The sequence below is a fragment of the Prionailurus bengalensis genome, chromosome B2 (genome assembly GCF_016509475.1).
Source record: "Prionailurus bengalensis isolate Pbe53 chromosome B2, Fcat_Pben_1.1_paternal_pri, whole genome shotgun sequence".
NCBI classification, from domain to species: Eukaryota; Metazoa; Chordata; class Mammalia; order Carnivora; family Felidae; genus Prionailurus; species Prionailurus bengalensis.
Window position 1 is genome coordinate 13,541,289 of NC_057349.1, and position 27,240 is coordinate 13,568,528.

The 27,240-nt window shown below is 43.1% G+C and overlaps 1 protein-coding gene across 2 annotated transcripts in view; it reads left to right on the plus strand.

Moving 5' to 3' along the window:
• Positions 1-27,240, plus strand: part of DTNBP1 (dystrobrevin binding protein 1) — a 133,020-nt gene that overhangs the window by 65,045 nt on the left and 40,735 nt on the right. For both annotated transcript variants that reach the window (XM_043590776.1, XM_043590777.1), the window contains exon 7: positions 7,954-7,976. In XM_043590776.1, the coding sequence (XP_043446711.1) occupies positions 7,954-7,976 (23 nt within the window). The remainder of the gene's footprint in view (positions 1-7,953; positions 7,977-27,240) is intronic.

Here is a 27,240-nt window from a genome sequence, read left to right on the forward strand (position 1 = left end):
CTTAAGATTCTCTTTCTCTTTCTCTCTCTCTCCCTATTTCTGCCCATCACCCCCTCTCTCCCTCTGCCCCTCTCTCCCACTCACTCTCCCTCTGTCTCTCTCTAAATAAAATGAAAAAAATATACATCAGATATCAGCTCCACAGAAAGCTATCCACACCGGGATTGGATGCTGTGGAGAATGAAAATAGTCTCACTTCTCTCCGAGCGTTGACCACCTCAGCTCTCGTGACTGCTAATTTTAAAAATGAGCAAGCGTGGTTTTTCAGTAGTGGTACCACTGGATCGTGAATACATTTGGTTGTGGAATGCATGATGTTTTTCTTTAATCCACCTTCTACCCTACCAGCCACAGACTCACCACACCTGTGGGGACATACAGTGTCAGGTGTGTGGCTGGCCGTACAATGCCAGGAAACAGCAGACCACTGTCTCAGCAATAATGAGCGATAGAGTATTCTTTTTTTAGGAAGCTGGGTGGCCATTGTGGATTAAAAAAAAAAAATCCGTAATACAAAGGTATTGGATTTTTTTTTTTTAATGTTTATTTTTGAGAGCTAGAGACAGAGCGTGAGTAGGGGAGGGGCAGAGAGAGGGGGAGACACAGAATCCGAAGCAGGCTCCAAGCTGTCAGCACAGAGCCTGACACGGGGCTTGAACTCACTAACTGTGAGATCATGACCTGAGCCGAAGTCGGCCGCTTAACTGACTGAGCCACCCAGGCGTCCCTCACTTATCTTGTATTTAAAAAAATCTGAATTTAAAAAATCAATCCATTAGCTGTCGTGGGTTTTCACTTTTCAGTACATCAGTGAGAATAAAGGTGTTGAACAGACTTTGGAACTCACGAGATGTCTTCCGGGGTGTGTTTACATCCGTGATGATGGCTTTCAAGTTTAGTCTCATCAGTTTCTTAAAAGAAGAATGTGCTTGCATAGAGCTGAGTGGACCCAAACGATACCCCAAACTTCGGGGGGTGTCTCTGAGTTTAATAAACGTGACTCTGGTATCCAGTAGACTTGGTGGTTTACCCCGCTGCTTTCTCTTGGGGCTGAAGCATCTCAGGTCGGTCGCAACTTGCACTTACGGAGGCCGTGTGCCCTTGACCTGCATTCTGGGTACCACAGATGGCACATGCGTAGAGTCCCAGAGAGGCGCGGACTTTCTTCCCCAGTGCTGTCACTTGTCAACCGTGTACCTTTTCATCCTCAAGCCCGCTCTTCCTCACTATATAATATTCCTTCTCCCTATCTCGTCCTTCTTTATCCTGCTTCCTCCACCCTCCTGCGTCCCCCTCCAAATCAGACAGATTTGAATGGAAAACAGGTCTAGGAAAGTAATTTTCCTGTAAGTTTGGGGGGAATTTAATCTACACAAAACTTAATGCTGCCACCAACCAGCCCATTTCCTAGACCTTCATTATCTTGTTGTGGCAGGGAGGCGGGAGGGAGAATTTTTTAAAATTCTAAATCTTTAATTGCCATTATTCAGGTTCTTTTCAACTTTGGATGCCAATATTGTAGGATCCTGTCATTTTATTACTTTTTAGGCCGTGCTTTCCCAAAGTAGATAAGTACATAAAACTATATTAATAGCGTGATAAATAAGGACTTAGTGCAGTTTTTATGATAAGTTAGCTGCTTTTCAAGAAGTTTCGTTTTACAGGTAAAACAAAATGTTTTATGTTCTGTAATACATCCCCTGGGCAGGATCTGTGTAAGGAGTAAATAACAACAGGGATTTCTAAGATACAGATGGTTTTGAGAAAGTTTACTTCAAGCTAGAAGGCCAACTCTCTTCCTCCCAAGCCTTCCCCCCATCCACCTTCTGCCCTGTCAGCCACAAACCCAGCAAGCCTGTAAGGATGCACATTTTCATAACTGTGGAATGCTGGGACCGGCAGACCTGGTGATAATGAGTGGTAGGTGGTCCTTTTTGTGAGATCTTTCCTGTGAACAATTAGTTACGGTGGTCGATTCCATCCATCAGCCATAACAAAGGGAAACTTCAAGTCTGTTCTAGACAAGTATTGGCTGATCGTTCTTAAAAAAAAAATTTTCCCCTAAATATTTTCAAATGTGAAGAAAAACATGAAGAGTTGTACCGCGGTTGACATTTTGAATGTGATGTCTTGCCATACAGAATCATCATGTTAGCTTTCTGTCATGGGTTTGTCTGAGGGGAAGCAGTTTAGTATTTAGAGAAAGTATGCTTCCATCTGTGAGATGATCGTGTTCATGGAGATATTTATCCAGTGGTTCCAATCTATTAAGTTTGCTTCTGTGAGTCTGATTTAGTTGATTTCTATACATATACAGATTTAATACATTTTCTGGAACATTCCATAGATTTATATATTAGTATAATGGTTTTTTTTTTTTTTTCTTTTTCATTCTGCCCTTGTAACTCAACCCCTGTAGAGAAAATGATTAAATAGCACTGTCACCCTTTGGAAATATTATTAGATTTTGAGTCTGGTGTTACTTGTTAAATGTTTGAGTTTCAGGGTTCGTTATGCTAAATTTTATAAAGCGCTTGCTGAACTGAGTAAATTTTAAGATATGGTAAAATCTAGAAGAGTATTTCAATTCTATTTCTGTGACCTGAAAATACTATTAAATTACGAAAAATAAGAGACTCCAATTTTTGGAAATGAAAGTGACAAACAAGTTATTATCAAATGAGATAGTATATGACCAAATGTTTTTATAAAGAATGAAATTCTCTGTAGTTACAGTAAGGGCTTCCTTGAAGAAGCAGATCTTAGTCATTTCGCAGCCACAGTACTTGATAACCTTGATTTTCTGCATGTCGGTTGGGTCTGACCCTGCCTGTGTATGGTCAGGGTGGTTGAGCCGGGATCTCTGCACATCAGGAGCTCGGCAGTGTAACTGTGGCATTGATATCTGTACAGAAATAACTGCATCACAAGGCAGCATGTGACGTTTTAGAAAACTGACAGAGTTAAGCCCTACGGGAGCTTGGGTATGAGCCGATCACCAGTTGGGTGTCAGGGATGTCTTTGTGGAAAAGATGAACTTGAAAGCTGTTTTACACCGATCATTGTTCCATTTCTAATAGAGTTTGGAGTGTGACCGGGTGTTAAAACGCCTGTTTAACCTCTTCATTTGGTTGACGGGGAGTGTTACATAATGGCTAGGAGTAACATGTCTGCCATGTTCTCAGTAAATTTTGGCCATCGTCACCGTAGGTACACTCTCCTTCGAAACGCAGTCTGGTCCCCGTGCCTTCAGAAAGCATTTGCTGCAGACCAACGTGTCTGAGTTGCCCCCTCCTCTTTATTCCTGTAGAAACTTGGCATTACCAGAGTGATAAGTTGTAGGATCGATTTCTGTTGTTGCATTATTACGTCTCTGTCTCCTTTGAGGTTATGGAGCATGCATATTCCAAACTTCACATTATTTCTAGTGTCTAAGGCTCGATAAATATTTTGCTGAATGAGTGACTGAACACAACAGAGATTACATTCCATATAAGAAAAGGGATACAAGGTTGATAACAGTGATCATGGAGAGAAATGGGTGGATTCAGGATATGTTTTGGGATACAAGTGACAAGGTGTCCTGATGGATTGGACGTGAAGAATGAAGGAATGGATAAACCAAACTTGAGGCATATGGTATGCCATTAATGGACATGCAGGAGGAGACTGGTGGAAGAATAGGCTGTTGTGCAAATGCTGTCTGAGAAGCCTGGTCTACTTGAGTAGAGGTGTTGAGCCGCAGTTGCATATGAGAGAGAACACATCTATAAATCAAGAAGTCAGCATACAGATGGTATTTAAGGCTGCGTAGCTGGATGAAATTACCTTGTTAGGGAATGTAAGCGAAAGAGAAAGGGAGCCCCCAACCAGTCTTGCAGTGAGAGTGTAGTGGTCTGGAAGAGGTGGGGGGGGGGCGGGGTGGCTAGCAGAAGAATCCAAGGAAGAGAGAAAAACTAGAGGAAACTTTCTCAAGGGATTGCCAGTTGGGTTGAATGCTGCTGAGGGATTCAGATGGAAAGTTAGAAGTGATCTCTGCATTTCGCAACATATGATTGTTGGTGACCTTGACTGTGCAGTGGTGGCGTCTGGAGGCCAAGTTGGAATCTGTTCAAGACTGGGAAGCAAGGAAGTACAAATCTGGAAGAGCTAGAGTTTTGAGTAGCCTACTCAGCGGGTGGGAGTCCTGTCTTTCAGCATCGCCAGATTATTTCATCGGATTCCAAACTGAACTCATGCGCTGCCCTCCAAAGTCTGTTCCCCTTCCTGAGTGTTCTGCTCTTAATGAATTCGCCTGCCTTCCAGGGGTCCAGACCGGAACCCGCTGGATGAATGTACTCCTCTCCTCCCTCCGTGGATTCCTGTGGGATCGGTTGCCCAGACTGTTGAGTCTTCTCCGTGGCGTTTTCAAACGGACCTCCTCCTGTTCGTCGCCTTTGCCACTGATGTTGCTCTTCCCAGGCACTAATTAGCTCTTCTTCAAACTCCTCTGATAGTTTCCTGAGCGCTGCCTGCTTTTGTTCTTCCCCTTGTCACTGGATCTATCCATCACAGCCAGAATGTTCTTCCTAAAGCGCAGCTTTGCTCATGCTATCCTGCTAAAAATAAAACCAGATCCGTTTAGCCTGGCACTCGGAACCCTCTACCTTTTTAACCTTCTCTCCCACTCTTTCTGTTCGCTCAACCTGCCGTCCTCCAGTGTTTGCTCTTGCCTGAATACAGACCCTGCATCATGTGGCCTCCATGTCTTCAGTTTCACTGTCGCGTCTGCTCGGCCCGGCATGCCTTGCCCTCTCTTCTCTTATGTCTCTTATTTCCAGATGCTTATTACTGCCGATAAATGTGGACTCTGCCCTAAAAACTAGGAAATTTCAAGGCTTTCAAAGCCACTGCTTTGTCAGTTCTTTAAAAGTTCCAGAACACTGGGCCCCTGGGTAGTTCAGTCGGTTAAGCGTCTGACTTAGGCTTGGGTCATGATCTCACGGGTCACGAGTTCGAACCCCGCATCGGGCTCTGTGCTCACAGTGCAGAGCCTGCTTAGGATCCTCTGTCTCCCTCTCTTCTCTGCCCCTCCCTTGCTCGTGCTGTCTCTGTCTCTCTCAGAGATGAATAAACATTTTCTAAAAATTTTGTTTTTAATTTTTTTTAATGTTTATTTACTTTTGAGACGGAGAGAGAGCACGAGTGGGGGAGGGGCAGAAAGAGAGGGAGACACAGAATCTGAAACAGGCTCCAGGATCTGAGCTGTCAGCACAGAGCCCAATGTGGGGCTCGAACTCATGAACCGTGAGATCATGACCTGAGCCGAAGTCGGACGCTTAACCGACTGAGCACCCAGGTGCCGCTCATTTTTAACAAATTTTTAACGAAAGTTCCATTAACACTGATCTTTCCTTTAAACCACACCTATCCTTCCCTTTGCTACCTTGGCCAGTCTTCTTTTTTAGAAATGGGCACAGGAATGATTTAACGTCTGGACGGAAGTTTCTTGGAGATTTAACAAACAATTGTGGGTCATGATGGTCCATAAATAGGGGATGCGTATGCAGCGCGTGCTGCTAGGCTTCTCCCCTTTTCTCTTGACTTTTCTCTTGACGTGAGGAGGCGGCCCAAAGCTGGGGAGGTGAGCATGGGCCTCCTCATGAAGGGCCGCGTCCCTCTATCGGGCGGCCACCCATCGATGAAACAGACGTGGGATTATGTGTCTTGTAGCTGTTGCCGTTTGGGGATGTGGGGGTGGGGGAGAGAAAGTCTCTGAAATTATTACTCTTGAGTTCTGGCTTTTGAAAACAGAAGGTACCTTATAGGAATTTTGCTCACTGTTACCTATTCTAAAAGGTGGAAAGCCAGTGCACTCTGAAGCCTATAGTCAAAGAAAGACTTACTCGTTAGAATACGGAGCTGAGGGCTCTTTCACCTTTTCCACCCATCAGCGGGCTTAGAGAATCGCTCCTGTGAGGGCATCGGTGGGGAGTAAATTGAAGGTGTCTTTGCAAGATGTTCTCTTACATCTTGCCTTTTGGTGACGTATTTTCAGCTTCTTCCCATCATCAGAGGATAAAGTAAGTCTTAGGCATGTTTAACTTGACCTAAATAATCTTTCCAGAATGAAGTGGGACTATGGGCTGAAGGAAAACAATTGCACTTTTTTTTTTTTTTTTTTTTTTAAAGATGGGATTGAAAATAACCCTCTTTGTCTTAATGAGCTGTGGCACCGGAGCGTTGTTACAAGGAGTCAGTGTGTTTTCAGAAAAGAGGAGGGGGGTGACCATCTGACTTCAGAGCCTTCCCTTGGCTGTGACAAGTGTATTCTGTGTTTGGCCTTCCGGCAGGCAGCTTGCCCGTCCCCTCCACCAGCTGTTAATTGTAGTCAACTATTTTAGAACATGAGGGGTATTGTAATTAGTAGTGTGGAGAGTGGATGTGAGAATTCAGAATATCCCTAGGTTTCAGTAAAGCCCAGAGTGCAAATAAAGATGAATGTCTCACATTTTGAGGGGGATAACAAGCTTTTACTAAATAAATTTACCTCCCCCAAATTATTTTTTATTGTTATTAATCATGATGAAAAATATAGTTATGAAATTATGAAGGAAAACCTAAAAAAAACTTGCTATGTCAAAAATGTTTTGTTTTATGATTGTTTATCTGTTTTCTGCTGTTGTGCATTTCCCCAGGAAACTTGGTATTTCAGGATCCTTAATTGACACTGACAGAATTACAAACCAGACAGTTTCCTGGAGGCTTGGCCCTTTTGTGTCAGGATGAGCTATGGACCGCAGTCCTTTGATATGTGCTTTTCTCTTTCACTTAAAAGGGGAAATAACAGCACCTATTCTGGATGACTTTTCACTAACGGATCTTAAAAATCTGTTATTTAATATTGATCAGTGGAGGAAAAATTGCTAAGTGCTTTTATAAACTGACTCACATATATGAGATGGTTCATAGCTGGCATAAAAATACCTTTTTTTTAATACAAGTGTTTCAGTGTTTTAATTCTTTAAATTCTGGCAGGATTTTAAGCCATTAATAAGGTAATAGCAGAAACACTGAAAATAGTAGCTTTAGACTAACTGTATTGATAATTTCAGTAAAGTATATGTGAACATCCAGAAATACCACTCTGGGCTTTTATTTAGTTAGTTAATTTGTTTATTTGATTTACCTTTTTAAGTAGGCTCCATACCTGTTGTGGAGCCTAACATGGGACTTGAAGTCACGACCCTGAGATCATGGCCTGGCTGAGATCAACAGTTGGATGCTTAACCAACTAAGCCCCCCAGGTGCCCCTCTGCGCCTTTGAAGTGTATACATTTTTATTATAATCTAAGCGCGGTTTCCATTGGGAATAGATGACTTTAAAACCACAAATACATTCTTACCAGACAGAAAAGCCAGACTCTTAAATACAGAAAAGAACAAACTGGTGGTTTGTTGCCAGAGGGGAGCTGGGTAGAGAGATGGGTGCAATAAATAAAGGGGATGAAGAGAGACAAATTTCCAGTTACAATCTTTTTTTGATGTTTGTTAATTTTTGAGAGAGCAAGCGAGCGCGAGCTGAGGAGGGGCAGAGAGAGAGAGGGAGACACAGGCTCCAGGCTCTGAGCTGTCAGCACAGAGCCCGATGTGGGGCTCGAATTCATGAACCACGAGATCATGACCTGAGCCGAAGTTGCCACGCTCAACCCACCAAGCCACCCAGGCACCCCCAGATTTCCAGTTATAGAGTAAATAAGTCACAGACATGAAAAGTACAGCATAGGGAATATAGTCAATAATATTGTAATACTGTTGTTTGGGGACAGATGGTGATGGCATTTATTGTGGTGAGCCTTGAGTGATGTGTAGGATTGTGGAATCATTATGTTGCACACCTGAAACTAATATAAGGCTGTATGTTAATTATACTTCAAATAAATAAAATTCACATTTTCTTCTTTTTTTCTACAGGAAGGAACTTGAAACCTTCAAAGGTAATTTTGTGTTTAATTCTCCCCTTTAAAGTAAATGAGAGTTAATTGATGTCAGATGTTCTCTCTTGATGATGAACTCATTCCTTTTTCTCTAAATCAGACAGTTTACATTAAAAAAAGTTTGCTCAGTACTGTTTTTGTAAGTTTTATTCAATCACAAGTTGTTCTGATACCCTCTTTGAGCTATAACACATATACTCAGTGAGAGTTTTGCTAATGACCATTGTAAGTAATATGTCAGGATGGCATGGTCCTAACTTTGAGGTTGTTGCGAATCGCGGTTGAAGAAGATTCTGGTCTCCCTTGTGCAAAGTGTGGGCCACGTGGAGAGGGCATGGTGGTAAAGAGAGAGATGTGCTTCTGCAGTTGATCTAATAGTCGCTTGAACCCCCAAGAGGCTTTGGGTGCTGGGTCCTGCTCTGCCACTGTCTTGTAGCTTCGGGTAAGTCTCTTACCTTTTTCAGGCTCAGTTTCTCTGTCTGTAAAATTAGAAGCTCCGTTGAACGGTTTCCTGAGACTCCAAAAGCACCCAGCTTTTCATTTTAGGGAACTGGCGAAGCCGAGGCCCTGAAAAAATGACCTGTGGTCACGTTGACCCTTACTGGTCATGGGGCAACAATAGTCACAAATGAAGAAAACCACAAACTTTCCAGCAGCTCACAGCCCTTCCAATGTGCTATTTTTTTACTTACTGATTAGCAATTAAGTAGAGAAGTCACTATTCTCAGAGAGATTCTTTTCAGTAAGTAGGAAGGCTTTGAATTATTGCCCTTTATATTACACATTAAATGAGTTTTATGCTTATTATATTTCACCTATAAGCCAGTATTGACCAAGATTTACTGAATGACTGAAGATTTTGCAGTATATCACTTACTGCTGAATTGTTTATGTGTATGGTCTGTTTGGATGCTTTGGGAAAATAACTAATCTTCAGGATAAAAGGTGTAAAGGCTATTCCTGCTGTGACTCTAATTGAACAGACTTGTTTTGGCTGGATTTCTGTTTGACTCTAGTTACAGTAAATGATTGAGTTCGTGGCCGGAGTGTTGAGGGTAATGTTAAATGATGATGTGATATAATGTGTTTATCATGGTTTTCATTATTCCTAATCAATTTGTGCACCAGGACTCATGTATATTATTTTATATCAGTGTTTAAAATAAGATTTGAAATCCTCCTAAAGTGTTCTTTTCCCTGTCATTTAGTTGACTAGCATCTTATATAACATTAGGAGAAGAAAAAAAACCAATCAAGTTAATAGTGAAAGACAGGCAAGAACACAGATGATGCGAAAATGTCAACTTCAGTTCTGTCTCAGTACTGAGGTCTTTTTTTCCTTTCTTTCTTTCTTTCTTTTTTTTTTTTTTTTGTATGACAACGTTCACAGTGAGAGACCAGACATTTTCAAAAGGTTCAATAGTGTTACATATTACCCAAGACAATAATTCAGTTTATGCCACAGTATCTTACACACACGCGCGCGCGCACGCACACTCACACCTAAATATGATACATTTAACAGCACATCTCACCCACCCATAGGCCGATTAAAGCTCTCACATTTGAACAAACTCTAAATTGATTATTGCATCGTATCTAGATTTTTTAGTACCAATATTCATTAAAAGTTCTTTCCTATGGAGTGGTTTGCTAATATTTCAAAAGCATGAGGAGCATATAATAAGAAAAAAGAAATGGAACTGCTCTTCAAAGACATTAATGTAAGAAAAAGAAAGAAAAACATACAAACAAATTGTAACAATTTATTTTTCAGACGTTGTCTTTCTTTTTCCTTTATAGGTTACAGGAAAGCAAAATATGTTACTTCCTCTAATGGTCTTATTTAACTCCTGTACTTGTATTTGGAAGCTTTTTTGTAAATAGGTGAGAAGCTCACTTTGGGGAACAAAAACAAAATTAGTAGCCCCCCAAAGTTGGTGGTATAGATCAATGTCATGCAAGTTCTGGATTCTTCTTTCTGTACTCCGTGGATGTTAGTGAGATGAGTGCCCCTCTCACAGGTACCACATGTAGCACATTTCTACGATATTAGAAACTGGTAACTTACTGTTAATTTTTTTTTTTAATATTGGCAACAGGAAGGTTTTCTGTGTTCCCTGAAGATTACGTTTTTAAAAAACCTTTTGATGATAGTCACTTGAATATTAAACAATCAAAAAAGGAGGGTAGGATCTCAGAAATCTTAATTTTTAATTTTCACTGGGAAAGGCATTCCATTATCATAAGTATGTGTAGAATAAATAAGTTTTTCACAGTCCTTAAGGACGTACAAAATTTGCCATGAATAGACATGCCTCTTTGTTAGGATTATTTATAGTTTTTACATTTTAATTTTTAAAATAGCTTATTGTTCCATGTATAAATCTACAAATCTCTCTTAAGATTTTTAAAGGATTATGTCTAGAAATACTGTGCCGCTTGCCTCCGTAATTCCTGACTTAACGTGGCTTTGCTAGGCGGGCTCGTTCGTTCTTCTGCCTTCACTTGGGTGCCTCACCAGATTAACCATCGTTCTCCATGAAATATACCGACCGATACCCACAGCATGCTGAATCCTCATGGCTGGTAGGCTACTCACCAGTCCACCCAAATGTTTTTATTTTTGCTAGTTGCATTGAATGCTTACCCAGAGTGAGTTGTTTGCTCTTGAACTCATTTATACTTGTACTTGTTTTATAGTCTGTAGTTTAATTAAATATCAGGAAAAAAAAAAAAACGATGAAACCTCAGTGTTAAGGAGAACTGTTGGTAAGAAAACAAAGTTGACAGCTTTGGAAGACTTAGTATATGTAAATAGATTTTTTTTAATTGCTACAAAAGGTAAAATTCAAAACAGAAAAGAATTGGGGAAAAATAATAAAAATCCTGAGAGGTTCTGTACACAGATTGTTTCACACATCTTAAATTCCTGCTGTGCTTTTAAAAATAGACTGGATGGGGCGCCTGGGTGGCGCAGTCGGTTAGGCGTCCGACTTCAGCCAGGTCACCATCTCGCGGTCCGTGAGTTCGAGCCCCGCGTCGGGCTCTGGGCTGACGGCTCAGAGCCTGGAGCCTGTTTCCGATTCTGTGTCTGCCTCTCTCTCTGCCCCTCCCCCGTTCATGCTCTGTCTCTCTCTGTCCCAAAAATAAATAAACGTTGAAAAAAAAATAAAAAAATAAAAAAAAATAAAAATAAAAATAGACTGGAAATTTTATTCATTGTAGTATGGATGGCTTATGTAAGAATTTTCAATCAGTGGACCTATCTGTGCTCAAAGAATTCATGAATAGACGTATGGCTGCATTTTTTTTACTATGGTTATATTTTATATTACAGTGTATATGTGTTTTTAATGGATTCCTGTATTATCTGCTTTTTAAAAAATTAAATGACCAACATGGGATCCAGTTGTATCATGTAAGAGGATGTCCATTGTAATCTTCTTAATACAAAATTATCCAGCCTTGTCAGAAATGTGACTGACAGTGTGAAAACATGCCAGGACTTAGGAGTTACCACTATCACAGTGAGTGGATCATCATGAGAACATGGGGGGGAGAGCAGCTAAGGCCAGCCTGATAGAGTGATCACAATTATGGCTTTGCTCTGGAAAGCAAAGCCATGAAAGAGCTAGGGCTGGAGTGGGCAAAGATACGGGAGGAAGACTGAGACAATTTAGTGATAAGGAAGGACATAGAGGGGAAAGTTTAAAGAAGTGGTTATCAGTGATTTAAGTACTACAAGGAAGTTGGGCAGAATGGGGAAATCCCATTGGATTTGACAGTGAACAGATTGTCAAATTGGTAATTGGTGACCCGAAAGAGCTATTTGTAAGGGGGGGGAATCCAGATTGTAAATCAGTAGTGTACGAGAAGTTAGGATATAAAGGTGATGTGAACTCAGCATTCTTCCTTGAATGAAAGGAAAGAAATAAAAAAGTAACTTGAGACAGAATCAGGTCAAGGTCAGGGGAGAAGGTGAAATTGAGATGTTAAGGAGTTGAGTAAGATCCTAGAGAAGATGGAAAGCAGTGACATCCAGATGAATTACCCTTGGGAAAGATCGAGGGACATCTCTTTCCCTGAAACCTTACAGAAGGAGAGATGCCTGGTAATATGGGGGAGAAGTTGACACGGAGAGAGGAAACAATTTTTTGGAGAATCCATTTAGGGTAAGATGGTCTGAATTTTGTAGGACTAGGCCCAGAAGTAGCAATAAAAACTGAAACAAATACGCTTTAGTGAACACAGGGTTGGGAATTGGGAGGGCGCATATGGTGAATCAGCAGTGCTTGATAATCTTGGAAACTAATGAGAGCAGGGTTAAAATGACTGGCTGTGGAATTCAGGCTGGAAGGGAGAGGCCTGGCTAGACCAGTTAAATAAACAGGATCTGAGGCACGGGGGATGGTGTGCACCATAAAGACGGAGAACAACAGATCAGTGGTTGAGGTGGATCTTGTGGTCAAAGAAGGAATTTCAGTTTGAGATCTTAGCGGTGGAGCAGGTTCCCAGTGATGACGGCTAATTTGAGTAAAACTAGAAGTCACAAAATTGTAGAGGTTACCTGAATCAGAGAGTTCTGAGGCCTTTCGGAGTCTCACGTGTTTGGGTAACTTTTCTGGCTTGCAGCCCTTAGCACGTTATAAATCTGGATTATGACACATAGTAAACTTGGGGAGAGTTTGTTGATTCCATTCAAGAGTTAGCTTAACAGGAGCTCCTGGGGGGCTCAGTCAGTTAAGCGTCCGATTCTTAGTTTCAGCTCAGGTCACAATCTCACAGTTCCTGAGTTCAAGCCCCACACCGGGCTCCGTGCTGACAATGCGGAGCCTGTTTGGGATTTTCTCTCTCCCTCTCTCTCTGCCCCTCCTGTGCACGTGCGCGCTCTCTCGCTCTCTCTCTCTCTCTCTCTCTCTCAAAATAAATAAGTAAACTTAAAAAAGAGTTAGCTTAACATGTGAGGCACAACTGTTCAGCTGCTGTTTGGCAGTATTTAAGTGGGGGAGACTCTGTTTGAATCCTATCATTGTCCTCTGTCCTCAAGGAGCTAAGCCCTGTGGCAACCCTTGCAGGATAGAGAGGCAAATACGTATGTTTAATACAATGCAAAGAATATTATAATAGAAATAAGCACACTAAGGCAGGAATAATGGACTGTTTAGAGAGAGGCAGCCGCACTTGAGCTGGATCTGAATGAAGAGTACTTACCAGGTCGGAAAGGGTAATAAGGACATTGCAGAAAGAGGAAAGAACAGTTGCAGAGATGTGGAGATGTTTATTTCAAGAACCCAAGTGAAGATTTAACTTCTTGTTCAATGAGGGAACTACAAATAATTTGTTAACAGCTAAAGCATATGGTGTGTGGGGCTGAAGTAGTGAGGGACAAAGTGGGGATGTAGGCAGGGAACAAACGATACACAGCCTTAAATGTCATACAAAGGAGGTTAGGCTTTTTCCTTTGGGCTGGGGGTCTCCAAGGAGGGATGTGACTGTGCAAAAGAATGGGAGTGCAGAAGAGAGCTGGAACTTCCCCTTGTTTCTGTTTTACGTCGTCCTTTTAAATTTCCATTTTTGTGTAGGTTATAGAATACACTGGTACAGGAACTCATATCTGTCTTATATAAATGTATGCATTTGGGGTCCACGTAAAGGTTCTTAACTCATGGTGGAGGTACATGGGCTTAGAGGAGGGAGGGTACTCCTGTAGCTGGTAGACACAGGGTGGGCCTGGGGGGGACCCAAAGGGTTTTCATTAGGCTGGTAGAATCAGATCTGCATGTTAGAGCAAGCGTTCTGGTATCACATGAAAGATGGGTTGGAAAGAGCAAGTCTCCAGTAAGAGATTCACTGGGAAACTTAAAAGATTTGAATTTGAGGCAGTGGTAGATTGGAGAGAGAGACACAGGAACAAAAAAACTGGGTGGGTGGAATAAAAAGACTTTTCTAACTGTGTAGCGTTCCTCTTAGACTTCTGGCTAGGGCATGTGCACAGGTTATGTGTTTTCCTTCAAGAAATAATACGGGTCAAAGCAGGTTTGGGAGGGAATGGTAGCGAATTTGGCTGATTTGGGTGGAGGAGAGGGATGTAAATGTATCAGTTTTGCAGGCAAGTTCCCAATAACCCCATAAAACTTTTTGGTATCCAATGGATTGAGAAATGATTTTTAAGAACAATCTTATTGAGGTTCGATTTGTATACTACAAAATTCATCCATCTTTAAATGTACAATTCAGTGATTTTTTTTTTTTTTTTTTTTTTAGTGTTTATTTTTGAGACAGAGAGAGACAAAACATGAGTAGGGGAGGAAGAGAGAGAGAGACACACACAGAACCCGTACCAGGCTCCAGGCTCCGAGCTGTCAGCACAGAGCCCAACGTGGGGCTCAAACCTATGAACTGTGAGATCTTGACCTGAGCTGAAGTCGGACACTTAACCGACTGAGCCACCCAGGCACCCCTTGTGAATTTCTTTAAAAGAGGAAGAATGCTGTGATCTGGATAGGGATTGTGTTGAATATATAGATCAACTTGGCAAGAATTGCTGTTTTAATTTTGAGTCTTCCAATGCATGAGCAAGGACTGTGTCTCCGTTTATTTAGATCTTTGATTTTTCTCAGCAGTGTTTTATTTTCCATAGAAGTCTAGGACTTTTGTTAAATTTATCCCTAAATATTTTATTCTTGTTGAGTGAATTCTGTCTTGATCATATTAAATTTGAGGTGTCTGTGAGACATTGCAGGTAGAGGTGTCCAGTGAGTCACTGGGCCTCGAGAGAGAAAAATCTGAGCTATATTTGGGAGCATATAGGGGAGTTTGGCTGAAGTTGCCCACAGGGAGCCGGCAGAACCCAAAAGAAGATGACCGGGGATAGAAATCTAGGAAGCACTAACATTCACCAGATAAGCACAAAAAGGGAACATATAATTGACCCGTGGCAACATGGGGGATAGGGGCATCGACTGCCTGCGTGATTGAAAATCTGTGTATAACTTTTGACTCCCCCTGGAAGCCTAACAGACTTCTGTTGATCAGAAGCCTTACCCATGATATAAATAGTTGCATGTTATATATATTATATAATGAATTCTTGAAGTAAGTGAGAGAAAAGAAAATGTTATTAAGAAAATCATGAGGAAGAGTAAGCACATTGACACTACTGTACTGGATTTATGTAAAAATAATCACCCGTAAGTAGATCCATTCCATTCAAACCCACGTTGTTCAAGGGTCAGCTCTACTGCTTATAATGGAGGCTGAGGGCAGTCAGCCACAGAGATGAGGGAAGACTGGTATTCCTAAACAGAACGTTCAAGGAAGTGCCAAGAAGCAGTGTCGCACTATTGTAGAGAAAGGAAAGGGTCATTTAATCTGGCAACTGGAGGCCGATGGGTGAGGTAACTGGGAACGGTGTCAGCAGCGTGGGTGTTCGTGTGTGACGGGGGCAGTGGAAACTGAGCGGTGGAGGATTGAAGGGTGAGGGGAATGTTCTGTCTTGTTCACCCCTGTGAGCTGGGCGCTTGGCACATTGGTGGTTATTAGATAGTCGAACAAACGAAAAGTAGCTAGAATGCTTTCAAAAGCTACGGCTCCGGGGAGGAAAGAAGAGAGGTTAGAGGACAGGGTTAGGTTCAAAGGAGGACTTGTTGTTGTTGTTTGTTTTTTAAATTTGTGAGAAACTTGAGTCTGTCTGTATGAAAGGGGAGGAGAGGCTGAGGCTGAAGGGGGGACGGGGTGGTGGGGGGCGGGGGGCGGTGGCTGGCAAAGCTGGACTCAGAGCCGACCAGAGGGAGTGGGTTAGAGCATCCTCTTCTGAAACAGGCAGACATTGTTGACAAGTGTCTGTAACTGTTGGAATCGTCATGATTTAAGATACTTATTAAGAACCTATAGCACATTCTAAGCCAGTGGTGAGTGTCGCTGAATTTGAAGAAACCTTTAGGCTGAATTTATGTTAAAAGTGAAGCGGGGGATGGCTAAAGATACCTTACGTGTTGTGACACGAACTCTGTTCTTAATCTTTAGTGTATTCCTCTCACATAGCAAGGTTTCTTCTCCCTTTTGGTATGTCACTAACACATCTCTGTGTCTAAATGACGAATTCACCTGAGTTTAGTGTCTTTTCAGCCCCCACCCCCCTTTTGTGAGCGGCATTTGGTATGGCCCCAGATCTGTGCATACATCTTTGCACACCAGAGCCCCGAGAGCCTGCATGTGGCTTTTATAGAGGCAGTAGATTCCGATATGTGTCTGCCTGAGCCATCAGCAGAAAACTAACAGGCTTAATACAGCCTCTTCGGAAAAACCTGCTTCTGGCTTCAGCCTCACTTCCTTTGTTCCACATCTCAGAGGATGCACATCAGGGGAGCTGCGTGCTAACGGGAGGTTTCACTTGACCGGCACTGAGCTCCTGTTTACCTGGTCACTTTCCACATCCATGTCATCTCCAGGACTCACCGAGAATAGTCAGAGGGATCCCTGTAGGTGGAACTTTCTTTTATGTTTTTCCTTCACTGCTTTTCTTTACAGTTTTTGCCTCCATGCTTGAGTACATTGCAGTGTTTGCATGGTACACAGATGATATATTCTTAAAAAGCAGAAATTAAATTTCAGTTTGCTTTGGATCTTCAAGTAGTACATGTTAATGAAAGCATTATTACTCTCTGTGTTACCAAGTAATAACTACCAAACTGATACCTAAAAACAAATAAATAAAAAACAACGTTGCCTGGAAATGTAGGACTTTGGGTTTTATAATACCGTGTGTTATCATCCATCAGGTGAAATGCACCAGACAGGCGTTTATATGAGGCGGCATTTACATTAAAAGATAAACATGAAATACCAGGAGAGTAATGCCAGCTATTACAGTAATGAGTCCAATTCTTATGTGGTGCAGCTCCATAAAACTAATTCAGCATCCTTTGTTGCCGGTATGTTCATTTTCCAACAAGCAGTTGATATAGTTAAATATGTGAGCCATATCCAACTGTGTAAAGTTAAAATTCATTCCATGCTACTATATGGGTTTATCTAAAATGGCTGATTTTCAATTGGATTTTGAGAATGTCCTAATGCTTCATACAGATAAAAAAAAAAAAAATATATATATATATATATACACACACACACGTATTATTTTTCTGATTATCCAGAACTTCAAAGCACTTTAACACTTGTTGGCTAGAGGCCATGGTTTTGATGATGGCTATGTGTGGCATTTTTGTAAATACATATACAGGGATATTAAGCTTGTGGAATTTACTGCAAAAATGATACCTTACATTAATGGCTTTTTGGGGGTGAGAAATCTATCCATGGAGAAAACTGAATAATTTTTAATAATTACTGCATTTTTTAAAAACTCCATATTTAAAAACTGCATTATGCCTTTTAGGTGGCATGTGTTAAGCCATGCTGTGGATCGTCCCCTGTCAGACAGAAACCCACTTGTTTTCAAGGGGGAGAAAATGAAAGAAGTGCATTTTGCCCTTGATAGCTTACGCCATCATGAGCATTCTGATTTTGTAGATTACAGATTAGAATAAGGGACATCAGACTTGAGTTCGGTGGAAAGTTCCTTCTTTTTCTCCCTCTCTCATATCCATCTTGTGTACAGGATAGCCGAACCTTTCAGGCTTTTTAAGCATAGATACAAATATTAACTGAAGCAAAATGGTAGCTCAAGAATTCATTATAAAACTGGAGCATTAGTGGAATCAAACTCTAACCTGAGGCATTACCACATTCTCGTTCATTATTTAGTCGTTCAGGGATAAACTGGTAAGAATGGGGGAAGTAAGAACTTCAGTGTTTATTTTTAAAGTATTTATTTGTAGGGAATCTATAATAAATGGCATTTGCTTCCCTCGGTCATACCGTCTTAACATAGTGGTGGTTAAGAGTAAAGCTTTGAATATAGATATAATCTGGTATTAAATTTTAAAACTTTATTCATGGAAGAAATTACTCCCTGAAAATCTTGACTTGTTGGTGAATATTGGCAAGACTTTTAGTATCTGCTCTTTTTTCTTTCACGTGTCAATATGTGCAAGTGTATATTCATTTTTGAAACCCAGGTTTATATCCTATAACTTAGTATTTAAGTGAAGTTGCTGTCTGTGTCCTGGAGTACAGAAATAGTTATATCCTGTCTGTGGATTTTTGGTTCTTAGTTTATTTTTAAGACCTAGTTGACTCTTTATCCTAATAGCCTGTCATAAGATGTCATAGCATGGCATGATCCAGGACTCTCCCAGATGCTATTTTATGCTCAAGGGGAACTGGAGTTCTAACAGCTTGTTTGGGTATTAAACTCCACAAAGGAGAGCCTTGAGATCAGGGTTGTGTTGCTTACCTGTCACCTGTGATTACTTGCCGCGATTACATACCACTGTTGTGTAACTAGTAATCCTAGCAGTCGTGTCTGTTCAAACGGCATCAGAACAGCTTTTTGTTTTATGTCGTATATGCTGGTATCATGAATGGATACAGCTGTTCTGTTTCATTACCTTTCTGCTGGAACCCAGTATAAACTTGACAGCAAAAATTACACCTTTCAGCAAACTAAATTCCAGTCCCACAAAAAGGAGAGTTCTATGAAAAATTTTACCTGTCAGGCTCAAAAAGAGATTTTTACGTGGAGCCGCCTGATTTTGTGTCAGGTTTTTTTTGGAGGTTTGTGCCGGAAAATGACACGTAGGATCTTGTAGCTCAGTTGTGGAAACTGTTTCAGGCCCCTTCTCAGAAGACTGGGGGCCGCTTGGTGATTTTTATAGACCTCGGGACAAGGGAGAAGTCCAGGTGGCCCTTCTGGGCCCTAAGCTCGCTCCCCGACTTAAATACTCATCTGGCTTTCCTTGTGGAGGTATGCCCATTCTGTCAATAAAAGTATGTGAAATTTTGTCCGTTTGACTGCAGTCGAGGAATAAAGCAGTGCTTACCCCTAAGGTAAGGGAAATAACTACAGAAACATTAGAACAATACTGAGGTATTTACCTCAGTTTTCTGTTTTTCTCAAGAATGGAAGTGTTAGTATAAGATAACAAAGGGGAGCATAAGGTACTTACTCACAGGCTGTTCACTTGCAAGTCTTCTAATTACAGTTTTGAAAACTTACAAATGAAGCACTGTAGCTGTAGATAAGATGAAATTGAACAGTCAGAAACTTGCCAGGTGAGGATCACTGCTAGTTCTGTTTACATTTAGTTTTAATTGAAAGCAAAAAAATACTTGTAATGAAAATTGTCTTCATAATTTCAAAAATGCAACAGAAAAATAAATAATATTTGAACATATGAACTTGAGCTGAGGATTTCTTCTTTTTACATGTAATAAAATTAATGTGGTACAGAATCCCAGCTGTACCATTATAGGTATAGGAGTATAATTCTGTTATTTCTATTAAAATATTCATAAAAAGAAGGAAACGATCCTCACAAAACTAAAAATAGAACTACCCTACGACCCAGCAATTGCACTAGTAGGCATTTATCCAAGGGAAACAGGTGTGCTGTTTCGAAGGGACACAGGCACCCCCATGTTTATAGCAGCACTATCAACAATAGCCAAGGTATGGAAGGAGCCCAAATGTCTATTGATGGATGAATGGATAAAGAAGATGTGGTATATATACACAATGGAGTATTACTCGGCAATCAAAAAGAATGAAATCTTGCCATTTGCAACTATGTGGATGGAACTGGAGGGTATTATGCTAAGTGAAATTAGAGAAAGAAAAATCATATGACTTCACTCATATGAGGACTTTAAGAGACAAAACATGAACATAAGGGAAGGGAAATAAAAATAATATAAAAACAGGGAGGGGGACAAAACAGAAGAGACTTATAAATATGGAGAATAAACTGAGGGTTACTGGAGGGGGTGTGGGGGGGGGATGGGCTAAATGGGTAAGGGGCACTAAGGAATCCACTCCTGAAATCATTGCACTATATACTAATTTGGGCATAAATTTAAAAAAATAAAAAATTTTAAAAAAGGAAACGATTAAGTATCTGTAGGACACTATGTGCCTGGCTCATTGTAGTATCATAGTAGCTCAGTTAGTACGATGTTAACTAACCTCATAGGATGAGAAACTTGACGCTGAGAGATTCGACAAGTTCACTGGCCAGTGAGCATTTCAGCAGGGATTTAAACCCAGGAATGTCTTCCCTCAAAACTTGTGTTTTTCTCACTTCACCACAATGATTCATGGGATGTGGGGAAAAGCAAACAGTGAAAATGAGAATAATTTTCTGTTCCTATAGTTTTTTCTTTATCTGTTGTATTTATTCTCATTCTTTTGTCCCACTCTCTTTCTGGGCCAGATCAGCTTAAATTCACACACTTTAATAGCTAAGTAGCTTGTTGACATTTCATCTTTAACTCCAGTTTAACTGCGTACCCGTCTTGCTGAGTAGCTCTCCTTCCGTTATACCTACTGTTTTAAAGACAAATACCAAGCAAAACCCAGTGTGAGAAAAGGGGGAGGCAAGCTGATGAATGCCACAGGGCCCTAGAAAGACTGCTCCGAATGTGGAATGTGGATTGAGGCTTAAAACAGGACTGAAAGAAAAACCTGTGAAGGCTTCCCGATCCCTTCCTCACACCACACCTCAGTCCGATGTGAAAACTGGAACTTTTCTTAAAATACAGTCTTATTAACTTCAGATACTGATTTCTGCCTAATGGTTTTAAAGGAATTTCAGACAGCGTCCCCTTTTTCCACTTCCGGAATCTTACCTTAGAACAACCTTTTCAGTCCTGAAATCCAGCATCTTATTCTGTATAAAATCCCTTTTTGGGCTATTCTGGGGATGTGTGTCTAGAGTTGGTTGAACAGCTTATTCTCCATGGACTTTCCTGAGTTTCAGAGTCTTAGCTCCCTTACCTTTTTTTTCATAATACCTGGTTGGAAATGCTTTGTTCTCCTCATCACTCTTGTCTGGCCACACTCTGGTTTTCAGTACCCCTTAGGAAAATGGCGTGGGGAACTGTGGTCTTCCAGAAATGGTGACTGGTAATGTAGCATTCCCTTTTTCACCCGGTCAGTTCATGTTTAACCACAATGCCCACATCTTTTTCAACAGGAAAGTGCCCCCTTATCTTTATTATTATTATTTTTTAATGTCTGTAAAAGCAAAGTATCTCTATTGTGGACAATTTATAAAATGCTACCAAGAAAAAAATTGAATTGCTGGTCAGAAGCAGTCTCAAAAATTTTGGAAGACACACACACACACACACACACACACACACACACGTACACACACCCCTTCCTCAAGTCATGGGGATTATGTACTGGTAAACCCATTGCAAGTTGAAAATGCATTAATGTACCTAACCTACTGGACATCATAGCTCAGGCTAACTTACCTTAAACATGCTTAGAGCACTTTTTTTTTTTAATGTTTATTTTTGAGAGAGAGAGAGAGTGTGTGAGCAGGGGAGGGGCAGAGAGAGAGGGAGACACAAAATCAGAAGCAGGCTCCAGCCTCTGAGCTGTCCGCACAGAGCCCAACGTGGGGCTCGAACTCATGAACCATGAGGTCATGACCTGAGCCAAAGTCGGATGCTTAACTGACTGAGCCCCTCAGGCTCCCCCGTGAGCAGTTATATTAGCCTACAGTTGGGCGGAATCATCTAGCACAAAGCCTGTTTGATACTAAAGTGTTGAATGTCTCATGTAATTACTGGACTCTGTAGTGAAAGTGGGAACAGTGGTTGCATGGATACAGAGTGGTTGTCCACGTTCCAGTTGTTCCCCATCATGATCGTGTGGCTGACTGGCAGCTTCGGCCACTGCCCCACCTCACGGGAGAGGACCGTTTCGTGTGTCACCAGCCTGGGAAAAAGATTAGCGTTCAGAACTCAAAGTATGGCTTCTGCCGAATGGCTATCACTCTCGCAGCATTGTCAAGTTGAAAAGTTGTAAGTCAGACCATCATCAGTCAGGGACGGACACGCACACACACACACACACACACACACACACACACACCCACCCACCCAAAGCTGAGATAGTGTGTAAACAGTTCTGTTCCTTGTTTTTCCACATTATGAAATCAAGATCGTCCCATGTTATTAAAATATGTGATTATTGACTGAGGTGCGCTGCTGAGATGAAATTTGACTTACTGGCCTTTCATCGTGAACTGTTTTGTTCATGCTTTTCCCCGCTTTCATGTGAGGTTTTCATGCACTTGTTGATTTGAGACTGTCACATATTACGATTGTCACATTGTGGTCCTGTTTATCGCAGATATTTTTCCCAGCTGGTTATTTGCCCTTTAATTTTGTTTACTTCATTAATTACACACGGAAGTTTAATATTTTGATATATTCAAATGAATGTTTTAAAATTATGTCCTCCATTGCGTTTATGCCTGAAAAAAGTTCTTTCCCAATCCCAAGAAAAACTTTTAACTTGTAGTTTCTGCTAGCTTTTATGCTAATTGTCATTTGCTGGTTTTACTAGTTAACTGAAACGTGCTTGGACGGACGGCGCAAAGTGAACACTCGTTTTTTGCCATTTAGGTTATTATTTTTTCTAGTCCGAGGGAATAGTCCTGTGTGATTCCCTACCTCTGTTGTTGGAAGGTTTGGATCGGTTAAATTAAACTCTGCCTGTGTGATGCCTGGCCCCGAGCAGCTGAACGTCTCCGGAAAACAGAAACCCGGCTGCCTTTCCTCAGGGCCGCACTTCACATCCTGTCCACGAGAGCCTGGAGCACAGCCTGGCAGCTTCTCTCCTGTCACTGCCGACCTCCCCTCTCCCCTTCTCATTCCTGATTGGTTTCTTCTGATTTCACCGAGGAAGTAGAAGCGGTCAGAAGGAACTCACGTGTTTCCTCCACCGCCGCTCTGGCTGCCTGTGTGTCCGCTTAGGGTCTGTCTTACCCCCAACCCCGGGGGACTGTCCCTGCTCCCCGAGCCACCTCTCCCTTTCGCATTGCCTCCGATCTGCCCTCTCCTCCTTCAGGACTTGGGCGGTTCCGCCCCCACCCCCCCTTCCTACATCATTAGTTTTTGCCTCCTGCTGAATCATTCCCAGCGATGGCTCTCATTTTCCCTGGTTCATGGTTCTTTTTCTGTCTTCTTTGCCACGCTGTCCTTTCTACCCCCCTCCCCCCCTTGTGAGCAGGGTTCCATCCTTGGACCTTTTCTCTCGCCTCCTGCGGTCCCAAGGCTCGGAATGCCACCTGACGCTAATGACTCCCCGAATCAGCAGCTCCTGCCCTAACTGCCCCGCTGAATCCTCTGTGGGTGTAGGCGGCTCCCAACTCGGGGTCCCTGCAGCTTTGCTCGCAGGCATCTTGCCCTCCACAGGTTGCCGCCCCCCCCCCATCCGCAGGCCCTTCTGTCTCCCCAGGTCAGGAAACCATACTGCCATTCGCCCCGGGACTCGGGCCACACAGCCAGAAAGCGCTGCTTGAGTCCTCTGTCGCTGCCACACCTCATGTCCGGGTCCTCCGTCCATCTGGTCAGCGCCGCCTTTGAGCCAGACCCCACACCTGACCGCCTGTCCCTGCGGCTGCCGCCCGCTCCCTGCCTGCACTCCCTTCTGCCATCTGAGAGGCCACCTCCTTGCCCAAGATGCGCTTCTGGCTTCCCGTCACCCCATCACCCCGAGGGTAGCGTCTGAGCCCTTCTCCTGGTCTGCGAGGCCTTCCCCACGCAGGCCCCGAGTCCCTCTCTGCCCTCCTCTCCACCCATCCTCTCCCAGGCCCGCACTGTTCTTCCTCCAGGCAGCCGCCCGGCTCCTTCCTTCCAGCTGCCTCCGCAAGGGGTCTCCTCTTAAATCATGCAGCCTTCACTCTCTCCCTTTACCTGGCTTCGTTTTATTTCATTTTCTTTTTGGTCAGAGTGCAGACCTGACATAATGTTTCTCCGGCTTTTCTCTGCTTTATCCAGAGCGTATAGAACAGTGACTGCACTGAATACACGTTCATGGGATGAGTGGAGAGCTATGACAGCATTTTCCTTCCTTGCGTTCTGGCCCAGACGCCTTTCCACTCTGGCTTCCATGCATTGCCACAGCCACCCACCCGAAACCTCACGTCTGTCTGCCCCCGTCTGCCATTGAGGCTCGGATGGCTCCCTGATCTTGCGGCCGCGTCTCCCGCACATCAGTCGTTTGAGCTTTGCTTTCAGTGTTTGTCCTGTCTGCGTACAGTCCACACTGTTGTCAACTGGTTTTCTTTAAATCGGCTCAATATGAAATTGTATCTTAAAGTACAGTTATTGTTATGAATGGAAAATTACTGTCCCTTGATAGGAATAGAAACTAATGGCAAAAGTAAGCACGTAACTGTTAAAACTGCCCCACCCCAGATGACCTTGCCTACAGTAATTAGGAGAACTGAGCCTCAGGGTCACAGCTCTTTTAACACAGGAGACAGAAGCCTCCTTGGAAGCTGTGCTCACCTCTCTGGCTTCATCATTCATTCCTCCGTGTTGGACCTCATGGTCCAGAAACACTCCGTCATCTGTTTCTGCCTCCGTTCAGGCTCTTCTCAGATCCATGTCTTCCCCCTCGTGCCCTCATCTGGCTTCTACACATTCCCCTGTGAGGCCTGCTCAGATACCCCCTCCTCTTAGAAGGCCTCCTGGCAAGCAGGTTAGATAGGTCCTACCCCTCTCTTCTGCTTCCATGGCCCCCTTAGTTGCTTAGTTGCCCCTCCCTCATCTAATTCATGTTGAATTGTAGTTTTCTGCAGTGATTTTCCCACACGAGTGGACTCTGAGGTCCTTACGCACAAGGACCCTCTCACGCCCATCTGTGCGGGGCTAACACTGAGCCCGGGGCCCGTCCGTGGGTAAGCGGCAGAGGCACGAACTGGCCCTGAGGTGTGAGCTATAAATGCACATAGGACAGGGTGGTAGGGGTTTTGGTTCCCGATTGCTGAATGAGATTGGCCTGTTTCACAAGAGCCTGAGATGGGGTTTGCCCAGCGGATGTGGGCAAGGAAAGGAGGCAGTGGCTCAGGAGGCCACCTGTGGCGTAGCTGCTGGAGAGGAGTGCCCGGCAGGGGGGGCACGCTGCGGGTCGGTCCAGTGCCGTCGCTAACTTCTGCGGATGATGTTGTGTCCAGGCGTGAGGGGAGAGCAGACGACGGGCTCCAGGAGTTCGTCCCAGCAGCAGTATTAAAATTCGCAGAAATGTGACGCATTAAATAGAGAAAGGGGTTAGGAAAAGTGTGTGCGAGGTCTTCCCGAGGATAGGGAAAGGAAGAGATGGGGGGAAACACCGGATTCTGCCTGCGGGGAGCTGGCGAGGTAGAAACAGGCAGTTGGGAGAGGACAGAGGAAGAATGTGAAGAGAGAGAGCGGCGGTGCCGTGAACCTAGCCTCCCGTGTGGGTGTTAGTTCCATGGCCAAGTTGAAAATGACTTGTTTTTTGCATTGAGGTTTTGGGTGTAAGTTTCTGAAGTATCTGCTATTAAAAGGACTTGAGGGCAAAACATTTTAAAAATAAAGCATTCCCCTAGGAAGCATGACACGTACCTAACGTAGGGCTTGCCTAAGAAAATAGGGTTGCCAGAATTTTTTTTTCCCCGTACTGAAAACTTTAAAGGTATGCCACCACCTGCTGAGTTCATCTTGAACCAGACAGTTTTCTGAGAAGTGTTTTTCTCCTTAATCTGTAATAAATTTTCAAAAAGAAAACTTCCGTCACCCCGAAAGCTGTTTCGCCAACAGGACCCACAGCCCTGATAGCATCTTTGCCCTCTCCTTCCTTTCCAGGGGCGTTTTTGTTGCCATTTTTGCCGATTCTGTCATTCGTGCCGTGGTGAGGCTGAACACCAGAATGCTAGTTACAACTTGAAATATTACCATAAAACTGAGGAGAAGTTGTGTGGCCTCTTGCCCGTGCGGGTGATTTTGGGGAGCGGTGGCAAACGTAATTTTCTTTCCTTCTTCGTTTGCTTCATATTCAGCCTTTTCTCAGATTGCCTTCAGGGGAGTTTATATTATGTTATACACCAAAGGAAAGTGTGTGTGGGTTTTCCAGACTGTGGTATGGAGGTATTACCGTACACCTTTTTTTCAAATTTAACACTGGAATAGCACAATAAAGTATTTTTTAAAAAGTCTCCATGAAAAGGGGAGCCTGGGTGGTTCAGTCGGTTGAGCGTCGGACTTCGGCTCAGGTCACGATCTCGCGGTTTGTGAGTTCGAGCCCCACATCAGGCTCTGTGCCGACCGCTCAGAGCCTGGAACCTGCTTCGGATTGTGTGTCTCCCTCTCTCTCTGCCCCTCCCCTGCTCATGCTCTGTTTCTGTCTCTCAAAAAAAAAAAAAAAAATTAAAAAAAAAAGTCTCCATGAAAACCAGATGAAGATGTGCCTTGAAAGGGCAGAATTGGTTTGTGCAGAGTAAAGAGCGAAAACATTGCCGTTTCCTGGAGTAAGACAGTCGTGCGAGCCTGGCGATACGTGCATTGTATTCAGAGAAGATGTGGCAGAAAGTTGTGATGATGTTTATAGAATAAATTTGTTTTCAGTTCTCTGTTCAGAAAAATTAGTACATATAGCGCCTTGGTGGAAAGCATTCAACTCGGATCAGAACCCTCTTGCTCCTGTTTTAAGGTTGTATTGAATAGTATTAGGAGACTTGGTGATTTGATTGAGAAATCTCAGAGGATCTTACCGCTAATAAACAGATTTGCGTTTTGTCACGTCCGAGTAACTCCAGAGTAAGAGCGTATCCTGGACGGTTGGACACGTCCTTACCCTTCCCCTCCCCCACAGACGTGGTTTGGAGCGTTTGGGGGGACACCTGGCTGAGGCAGTCCTCGGGGTGCTGGAGGCCGTTTACTTCCGCACGCGTCGGAGAATGACAGTAGATTCGCTTCTGATCCCTTTTGGTGAAAACCATATGCTCAGAATGGACTGAAATTAACGTATACGAGACATCCCAAATTGTACGCATGCTACACCGTGAGCCTTCTTTGGGTCTCAGCACCTTGACAGCGGCCTCGCAGTTGTGTGTCCTTCTCTGTAGGAGTGCCTGGGCTCCGCTTCGGTTACTTCATTTTCTCTAAGGGAGCCTCATTTTCTCCAGCCATTTCCTGGCTGAAATGCTCTTGATTCATTTAGTAGGCAGCTGTGTTTACTGCTCTCGCACCCCCTCTGTGCGACACCGAGGGGACAGGATGACTACAAAGAGCCACCAGCGCTTGCACCTCGAGCAGCTGTTGCGCGTCTGGCACGCAGAGACCCTCGGCCAGTGTCGGGGGGAAGGGAGGGAGGGAA